We start from the raw sequence: 10,249 nt of genomic DNA, 5'->3' as shown, positions 1-10,249 counted from the left end.
AGTTTGGGAAATTTCACAATCATTTCTAAGGAACAAATGCAAATTATTATACTATCATTTACATGCAGAAAAGAAAAAAACAATTTTAGGAAAGAGATGGCTTCATTTCTTGGGATTTTTCTGTAATACATTCATAGTACTGAGCACACTATTCCGTTCAAGAACATAGCTATATAGTTTGTTGCCCACTCCACCCCGTGGAGTAACCCTGAGTATCACAGAAGCGGACTGTAGACAACAAAGGGGTAAAACAGTAGAGTTTTCAGACTATGCCTTCAATGTAACATTCAGAATTGTATCCCTAGGGGAAAACCACCACTGTGGAAATTTTATTTGTTGGAGTCCCATTAATGTTGATCATTTTCTAGGTAAAAGTTCAAAAGACTAACCACACGTTTGTTTTGTTTCTTTTTTTAAAAAGTATTTATTTTTTTACTAGTGAGGTTGGAACCAGGCAAAGAAATTTACAGAAAAGATGTCCATATATAAAGAAAGAAATAGCAAAATATTTTTTGGTCATAATTTAGAAACAAACTAATCTATAAAAAGGGGACAGTTCTCCCCAGTTCATCTCTTCCCTAGAAGAGCATGAGCACAGGCTCTCAGTTCCTGGATATTCTCAGCAGTCCTCGGATACGTCTGACAAGAGCTTGTATGAAACTATAGCGAGATCGAACTTTTGAGTATAATCCTTCAATGTCCAGAAGTTTCTTTTGTAGTGATTCTCCAAAAGCATTGATGGCGTCAGCCTGAAGCTAGAGGTAACACAGATGACATGTCATTATTAAAATTACAGTCTCAAATATTTTTTTTATTCTATGTCTTCCAATTTAAAATACCTCTGAATTTTTGTAATGTGGTCCTTTCTCATGCAGCAAAGTAACTAAACATTCACATTTCCATGCTAGAATTTATTGGTATAGAATTGTTTTTCCCTCTTTCCTGTCTGTATAAAAGTGTAAAATCTTAAATAGCAACAACTACAGATGCTGCTGTTGATATATGGGCATATACACAAAAACATTTCCCGAAGGGCAATACAAGAAACTGTTAGGAGTGGATGTCTTTGGGGAAAAGAAACAAAGGGTAAGTTGGAAAGAAGCTTTTACTTTTATTTGATTTTTCAATTAAAAAAAAAATTTGCATGCGTTTATTTTCAAAATATATAAGGAGAGGAAAGGAACCTGGTATACATTTTAGAATTCATGTAATTTAGAATGCATATGTAGTTTTGGATGGATTCTTTTGGTACTATACTGAAACACTAAAATTAAGTGTAAAATTAGATGACTCTACCTGCCTTCAGTTTTGCAGTAAAATCAAAGCACAGAGTGACAAGATTATTTATTAACCTGCATTTCTTCTAACTATAACAGAGCAGTCTAATGAAACAGAAATAGTCATTAATTCAACACATATTTATCAAACATCTTCTGGAAGAACTATTCTTTGGCTAATTCTGCCCATGGCCTCACTAAAATATTGGCTTCCCTAAACAAGCCTAGCCAAAACACGAATTACTATTATGAAGTCACTTAAAGGGCAGATGTAGTCAGGGCTAGGATGAGAGCACGCTATGTATGACGTCTGGTTAAGTATAGTCTGGGGGATGCTCCTTCCTGGATAAAGCCCAACCTTCAGCTTCAAGAAAGGCAGTGACCAAGAGGGATTAGGGAAAAGCAGAGGCTTTAACAAACCAGGGCTAGGGACACTCAGATGCCTAGCAGCAGATCTAGTTATAATTCCATTTATCTAACATCACGTACCCTGCTAACTGCTTTGTTCCCAAGACTCCTATTAGGTTCGTGTGAGGTTTTTACGTTAGTTGTTTTTGGAATGCTCTTCTTCTGTTCCAATATTACTGGTCAAGAGGTTCTTAATACATAATACTGTATCATATTATAGTCTCCGGCAATGGAATTTTTAATGGCTGCTCACAATCTCTCCATTAAATTATTTTCTGAAAAATTAAGTGCTAAGTGACATTTTGTGCCTAAGAAGTCCACAAAGTTAATCTAAAGAAACTGGGAGTTTCTGGATCACGATGCCTACTAATGACTGAACTCTCACTATGTTCTTTCCAGGCACTACTGCCCTAGAAGCCTCACATATGAAACCTCATTTCATTCTGACAAAACTCCTTGAGCCTGAACTATCGTTCCCATTTCTTCGGTGAGGAAATGGAGGATCGAAAGTAAGTCGTTCAAAGTCCCAGAGCTGTTAGGCAGCCAGGTCAGAATCAAAATCAGGTCTTTGCACACAATCCTGAAAATCATCATCATACTAACATACTAGGCTTTTCCTTTTTCCTTTCAAAAAAGAAAAAGAGTATGAGAATAGAACCTCACCTGGTCTATGTCATGTTGGCTCACTCCAGTCAGTCCACTTCTAAAATCCAGGTTGGTTTCTGGAGTGAAGGAATCTGGCAATAAAAGACACAAACAAACCAGCTTTACAAGTATGTATCTATCATACGGTGGAAGAACCTGAAGACCAGGGGACTCTGGAGCTGGCCAGCCTTTAACTGCAAGAAGCTAAAGAGCGGAGTCTAAGATGTTCTTATGCTCCACACAGTCTCCCATGAATAGAAGTAAACTACAAGAAACAGCTATGTCTAATAACTAAGTAGCTCTAGATTGCCCAATCCACTCTTAGTAACTCAGAAACACAAAAAATAAAAGTGTAACTAGTTTTTCAAGGCACTGCAATCTATAGGTATGTATGGTTCGCTAATTTTCAGAATAAAGTTTACCTTGTAGTCTTCTGCTTTTAAATAAGGTTCTGGAGGCAAACAAGGAATCCTGAGAATCCGTGGGCGTGCAGTGTAGCAAGTAGTACTCCAGATGGCGCCAAAGAATAAATAGGCAGGTCTCTATGATAACTACGAGAGCTCGGACTAAAGGAAAACAATCTCATCAAACCAGTTTCCTAGGAGGAAAACAAAGGAGAGACCACACTACCTCCGTGATGTACCCACAGCCTCGGTCTAATAGCGAGGGGAAAGGTTCCACTGAAGGTGTCCCCCCACAAAGAAGGTGTGTTGAGAAGAAGGAGGTGGGGACCGGGGGGTGCTGTGTCCCTGCCTCCTGTCCAGACAGTGACTGTATACATTATCAGGATTACTAACTAAATCTAAAAGATAAGAAAAAAAATTTTAGTTTGGAAACAGATCAGGCATTTTACTGGAAAAAAAGTTATGTCCCTTTTCATGCAGTTTTGATGCCCAAATAATGACAATCAATAAACAGTTCCTACATTTAAAGATTCTCTTAAAGGTCACCATTCAAGTTCCCACTGTGGTTTCCATTAAGGATACAAGAACAAAGAGAAAGGAGTTTGGCTCGATTGTTGATCAACTTCACCAAACGCCGTCTTGCTAGAACATATTTCTGGGCAGTGGAGATTTTCTCAACACCAACAGGCATCACAGACTGGCACAACTGAGGACCAGAAACAAACACAGTATTAGCGATGACATAAACTCTAACAGAAACTTCATGGAAATCTACAGAGAGGGTCACTATGATAGGCACTGCGAAAAACATTCAAAGAAGTTTAAACACCCTTGCAGACAAGTTATTATCTAGTTAGGGAGCCGGTAACAAAAAACTGAGAGCCAAAGTAGTCGAATTCACAAATGAAGATTCATCTGCAGCTTTCTGGAAAAGGTCTTATCTCTGAAACAGACGTTTCCAATCTGCTGAGGGGCCGACCAACCCTCAATTTCCTGTCAAACTAAAACAAAACACAACAGAAGGTTTTTCAAGTCATAGGTTTAACAGTGCCATGGAGAATTTCTGTAACAGCCATCATGTATCTTCTGAAGGAAACGTAAAGTAGATTTCTACAGCAGAAACTAAAATAGGCTCATCAACCCAGAACTCCCTTCATCACACCTCTGCTCGGCAAAAGCACAGTGAGCCAACTCAAAATTCAGCTGCTGGCTTTGGCGGAAGGCACCCTGAAGTGGGGCTGGGAGAGCACCACGTCCTCGACGGGAAAGCTGCATCCCTCTTGCAAGTACTGGTGTCGCCCATAAGCTACACATGATGGGGAAGGGCTGCCAGAGGTAAACCGCCCAATCTCAGGGATTACCTGAACTCCATCAGTTACTCCTATCTTGGGACTTGCTAGCTGTGTGGCTTTGGGTAAGTTATCCAAACTTATAGGACCTCCATTTCCTCATCTGAGAAAACAGGCGTAGCAACAACATCTGCTTCATGTACTGAGACAGAACTTGTAGCTTAGGGCCGGGCACATTGTCACCACCCACTACACGTTCTCTGTGATTACTGGAAGAGTGGCAAGAGGGAGTTTTGACTACTCTGAAGAGTGACATGGAGTTTTTCAGGACAGTTGGTGCAAACGAGGAATGGCAACATGGTTCCACATCCAAGCCGCCGCAGGCCACCAGGAAGCTTCAGCATGGACCAAGGGAGCCCTGGTGTCGTTCAGCTGTGCCAAATGGGAAAAGCAGCTACTGAGGAAGCAAGCCTAGCAACTCAACATCGTTAACTACAATAAACAGCAGCAAGTGATTCTGGGTCACTGAGAGCCATCCCATTTGTCTGAAAAATTCACCCAACAGATACTGAAGATGCTGAAGGCACAGAGACATCTTAACTTAAGGGATCATTTCTATTGAATTAGCCTCTGCAATTGAAGCCCAAGTTTCTCAGCACAGATTTTAGAGTATAAATTACCAAAACTCTTCTTTGAAAGCCAGCTGCCATTCTCCTGAAGGGCAGGCGGTGTCAACAGGTGCCACTACCCTGTCTTCCATGCAAGAGTTCCCCTGCTTACCAGGCGTGCCGCTCCAGAGGGGGACTCTCCTTCAAGCCACACAGAGCAATCATTTCAAGCCCTTTCATCTCACTGCATACATCAACTTTACTCACAGGTCGGACACCAGTACTGTGACCCTTATTAGGAAAAGCAATGGCTTCTCAAATATCTCCACAGCTCATTATAAAATTCATACCTCTTTGATCTCATCTGGTGGAAGCTGCTCTACATTCTGTAGCTTGTTGACACTCCTTCGATGGCTGTCGTAGTAGCTGAAGAAATCATTAGCACTCTGTTTCAACAGGTAGACAATGATGCCCAAACCAGGCAGGCGCCAATATGGAATCACTGGAGCTTGAGTATCTAAAGTTGATAATAAAAAACAATATTCCACTTATAATACCTGTTTTAAACAAGGGATGCCCAGGATTTGAAGGGCATGTAAACTATTATTAAAACCAACCCAAATTACTTCTGAATACTTCTGACAGTTCAGAGGATTAGAGTGGAACTACTGTGATCAGTAATGTGCATAGAGCTAGAGCCCTAAAGAATAAGGAAATTTGGCTGGTGGACACTGATAGAACTCCCCCTTTACTGGGGAAGACCTCTTTGAGAAATCTATCATAAACCTTTGCATCCAGCTCCCCCCTACCCCGACACACACAAGCCATACACACAAGTCTGGAGGTTCCTGAGCCCAGGTTAAGAATTCCTGCCTCACCCTACAGCTCTCATTATATGGATTCATTTCTTGTCTGCACCTTTCTGGTTGCTGAATTCCCAGCTCAAAGTCATTCTCCCAAGAGAAGGAGAACACTGAGACAGTCAAAAAATGTAATTAAATTTAAACTTCAACAACTCTCTTACCACCATTAGTCCCTTTGGGTAGGAAAACAAAATGATCTACCTTTTACTCAACTAGCTTCTGATGAAGGTGCAAAGGAACCATGAGAAGTTGGGAAAGTCATTCATGAAGGGAAGAACTGGAAGCACGGGTGCAAACAGAACAATTTCCTCTTACAACTGAGGAATTCCTTGAGAAATACCTTAGTAATTTCAAGTTCAATTTGGAGATAATCTTTGTTTAATGGCTCTAACTGCCAAGAATACTGCAGGAGAGATGTGCATTTGCTTCCTTCCCCACTATCTCCCTTAACTTTGCTTCAAAGTCAAATTTCATAGGTCTTCATGAGGAGAGGAAGAGAGATAACAGTTCCTTGTCAGTGGATGTTGCCACCAACCAGGACATACTAGACTCATCTGAGTTGCCAGGTTTCCCCTTCCAGTCTTCAGTGAAGATGTGACAGTCTCTACGATACGGAGCCTTCTCCTAGTGAAATTAGGGACCTGGTGCCCAGGCAATATTTAGATGATACCTACTCTGGTAGGAACACATCCAGAAAGAGAATGGTCTAGTGCTGACAGGAGTAGTGCAAAGCCTATCAGGCTTTCTCCTATGCTGATGTGCTCATATCTAGAAAACAGTAAGGTGTGCAGAAGCTACCAGACTTAGACATCAGATAAGGACGGCTCACGACAAACCTGACTACAGAAACAGAGTCTGCAGGAGAGAGTGTGAGGTCTAGGCAGTAGAAATGCTAAAGAAGAGGGCCCTGAACCACAAGCAATAGCACATATACTAAACAGTAACAGTGAAGACCAGCAAGAATGAAAATAATTACAGGTCACACTTAGTCAGTGCTAAGTGCCAGACACTGTTCTAAAGCACTTCACATTGAGTAATCCTTACAATAATTCACTAGAAAAGAGCTTGTTGTTACCCCCATTTTACAGCTGAGGAGGCTGAGGCACAAAGAAGCTAAGTAGTTTTTCTGAAGTCATATCAATAGTCGCTTACAGAACTGGGACTCGAATCTAGGCAGTTCATAATCCGTCTGTGTTCTTCACTGCTAGGTTAAACTATCCCTCTACAACTGAATGTTCCTGAACCTACCACACACATACCCACTCCTTGTCTACAACTGGCAAGGATAAGTATGCTGATTAAATCTTTAAAAAGTCTGAGGAAAAATAAAGACCAACATATAACGCTTCATAAAGTTCATCATCAAGTATTAAAGATCTAAGAATGACCTGGTATGTGAAAGACTGGCTCAAAATGAGAAGAAACCAAATGAAATTTTAATAATTACTAGTGATACATTATTAGCATATGATTAATGTTTTTGAAGAATAAATGACAAAACCACAATTTCATTTGAAAATGTTATGAACAGGTTAAATTCGTTTTATTTTATTTTTTAAGATTTTATTTATTTATTTGACAGAGAGACACAGTGAGAGAGGGAACACAAGCAGAGGGAGTAGAAGGAGAAGCAGGCTTCCTGCAGAGCAGGGAGCCTGATGCGGAGCTCGATCCCAGGACCCTGGGATCATGACCTGAACCGAAGGCAGATGCTTAACCACTGAGCCACCCAGGTGCCCCTAAATTTGTTTTAAAATGTTAGATTCAAGGTAGAAAAAAGGGGCCCCCTTGGACACTTTATAATGAAGTTATAAAGTGAAACAGAAACAAATAGTTCTCAGCACCATTTACATGAGACAGTGGTTATATGCTGTTAAGCTAATATATTTTTCATAACATCATTCTATTAAATAATTTATGTGATTAAGTAATTTTCAGGGAAAATAAGATCTTGAAGAAGTTGAAACTGTGACAAAATGATTTTCAGAAACCTCACACAAAAAGCTTCTGGAAATCAGCAGCAGTACATTGCATTACCAAGCACCACTAAGATCACAATGGGCTTTGTCTTCTGAGTGTCCCACAGGATAACAGCTTTAATCAACCCATAGCCCTCACATTCCAGATCTCACCTACTATGTCCCTAGGAAGTCATAGACTATGTCAGCCTACTTAGCATCTACATTTTACTTTGCTGTGGTATAGAAATTTGGAGCTATACTACAAGACCCAATTTAGACACTGCATTCAGCTTAACATGATTTCACACATTAACTGTCTGTTATATTTGTACATTTTTCACCCAGCTAGCTTACTCACGAATCTTAGAGCCTTTCTTTGGGGTCTCCAATACTATTCAAAACCATACTCTCCCCCCAAAGCTCTTCTAAATTTATCCTCAGAATATCTTGAGGTTCTCTGTCCTCTCAAGCTCTCTAGCCTACCCACGGAACTGACGACAGTACCTCCTACTGATCCTTCCTAAAGTCATTTACAAATTTTCCCACTAATCACACATAAAGAAAAAAACTGCATCTCTCTGGAGCCAACTAGAGCTTGTCTTAATCACACAGCAGCTTAATCCTCAAATACAGAAAGAAAGGAGCAGGCTCACCTTGCCGGGGTCCATCTCTATTAATGGTTTCTGACAGGCTAGGGGTAAAGAGACATACAGCATGCTGAAATGTGGGGGAGCTCTGTAACATGAGTGACTGGCAATATTCCATGACATTGGCACAGATCTACAATGGAAGAATAACAGTAACAAAAATGTCAGTTCCCCAAATGCCCAAGTGTCACGGAATTCCAGATTTGAAGAACAAAGTTATTTATCAATTTGTAAAATTACAACAAAGTTATAAATCAAATTGCAAAATCACTCCCATCTGTTATTTTAATCACATCCTTCCAAAAACACACAAATGTTCAAGAACAGATACACAATGCCCACTCCTCTTACCTGCTGCATGGCCAGTTCGAGTTCATCTTTCTTGCTCACTCTATCTCCCTCCACATTATCATCTTGAAATTTAAACTGACGCAGTCTGTCAGAGCCCCCAAAGCGGCTTAGTAGTCCTAAACACTGACGCTGAGAAAGAGAAAGATACTTTGTTCATATCTAATTGGGTATGTCTAAAATTAGTGACCTCTCCTTGAGGGATATAAAAAAGAAAAACTCACTGGGGAGTGGAATCACTCTTTAAAGAGTCTGATTTCTTACTTCCAACTGAAAAAAATGAAGTTATTAGCCCTATTAAAATTCGCCTTTTTTGCAAATGCCAATTGCTTGGCAGTCAACTCACTAAAAGAACACCATATTTGTTTTTAGCAATTAATCCCCATTACATTGTAAGCATTAGCCAAAGAATATTCTGTATCACACCAAGTAATTCCTTGGTAGATACCCATTAAATAAACACAAGTTCATAAACAATGAGAAGCAAAATGGGATGGCAAATAGACAACACTTTGTCACAAGCACATCCATGATAATTTTGTCTAAGATGGCTCAAATTTAAAGGCTGTTTCTCCTAGGGCCACTTCTGGGGACTCCATAAAGGGGGTGGGAAGACACAAAATGAAAATGTCATCTGCTTGAAATGTTGGTACTTTTCACCTGATATTACAATTTTTCCTAAGGTTCTTGGAAGGAAAGGACGAGCTTTTCACAACTGGAAATATATATAGTGGTTGAAATTAGAGATGCGGGTTCCACTAGGAGGTACCTGACCTGCTTTGTAACCTACAACAGGTTATTTAACCTCCACAAGCCTCAATGTTCACATTCCTAGGGTGCAAATAGCGATTCCTACTCTACGGGATTGTGGTCAGGATTATTTGAGACAATGAATGAATCATATTTACACTTGTATACAGTGCTCTGCACATAATCAGTGGACAATAAACATGTACTTTAAAAACTGGTATCTCACACACACACCTACGTACACATACAGACATACCCAGGTATAATATATAATAACTTATGTAAACTGACGTTAGTTTAAGTAGTAAGACTGGATAGGGCAAAACATATTAAAAAGACAATATAAACTTAGTTTGCCAAAATAGTTATATCTATTTTTAAAATGTTACCTGTTTGCTACCCTTACAGACAAAACAGATGCACTACCACATTTCTAGAGGTCACCTATGAAAGATCCTTCAAAAATATCTTTTTCTCCCTAACAACAAAAAAAATTAGAAGACAAAGAAAGAGAGAGGGAAATAAAGGCAGAGTATTTGGGTTTTACTGGTGAGAGTGCAACCCTTTCCGGAGTTTGATAATGACTCCACATGTTCTGTGTGTGCACCCTTGGATCCAGTGAGATCAGTTAGGTTTATCTAATCTATAGCTCAAAAATTTGTACACAAAAATGCTGATAGCAGCAGTTTTCTTTTGGAAACCTGAAAAAACAGTTCACAAAAAGAGGACTGGTTAAGAAAATTACTGTCTCAAAAACAATGAAATATAAATTTTAATATATAAATACAATTATTCTGAAGCCAATCAAAAGTGAAGCTGTTCAGATCAAAGCAGGCCAGGAGGCTCCCAGAAAGACTAATAAATATTTAGTTGACAAGCTATCTAATACGTTTGGATATATTAAAAGATTACACAACTGGAAGAGAGCTTGGGAATAATTTAGAAGTAAGTACATAAAAACCAAGCAAATAGGGGCGCCTGAGCAGCTCAGTTGGTTAAGCATCTGCCTTTGGCTCAGGTCATAATCCCAGGGTCCTGGGATCGAGCCC

General features: G+C 39.7%; 1 protein-coding gene across 1 annotated transcript in view; it reads right to left on the bottom strand.

Moving 5' to 3' along the window:
• Nucleotides 1–429: 429 nt before the first annotated feature.
• NUP205 (nucleoporin 205) overlaps nt 430–10,249 on the bottom strand; it is a 78,301-nt gene continuing 68,481 nt past the window's right edge. Inside the window, exons 37-43 of the mRNA XM_028106277.2 lie at nt 8,454–8,582; nt 8,109–8,235; nt 4,982–5,148; nt 3,317–3,440; nt 2,753–2,881; nt 2,349–2,422; nt 430–755 (exon numbers count right to left, since the gene is read on the bottom strand). Of these exons, the coding sequence (XP_027962078.2) occupies nt 603–755; nt 2,349–2,422; nt 2,753–2,881; nt 3,317–3,440; nt 4,982–5,148; nt 8,109–8,235; nt 8,454–8,582 (903 nt within the window). The 3' untranslated portion in view covers nt 430–602. The remainder of the gene's footprint in view (nt 756–2,348; nt 2,423–2,752; nt 2,882–3,316; nt 3,441–4,981; nt 5,149–8,108; nt 8,236–8,453; nt 8,583–10,249) is intronic.

The sequence above is a fragment of the Eumetopias jubatus genome, unplaced genomic scaffold (genome assembly GCF_037043125.1).
Source record: "Eumetopias jubatus isolate StellerSeaLion01/CBP00866 unplaced genomic scaffold, mEumJub1_p1.0 scaffold_14, whole genome shotgun sequence".
Taxonomy (NCBI): domain Eukaryota; kingdom Metazoa; phylum Chordata; class Mammalia; order Carnivora; family Otariidae; genus Eumetopias; species Eumetopias jubatus.
Note: the sequence above shows the minus strand (reverse complement) of the source record. Positions and strands in the feature narration are given on the sequence as shown.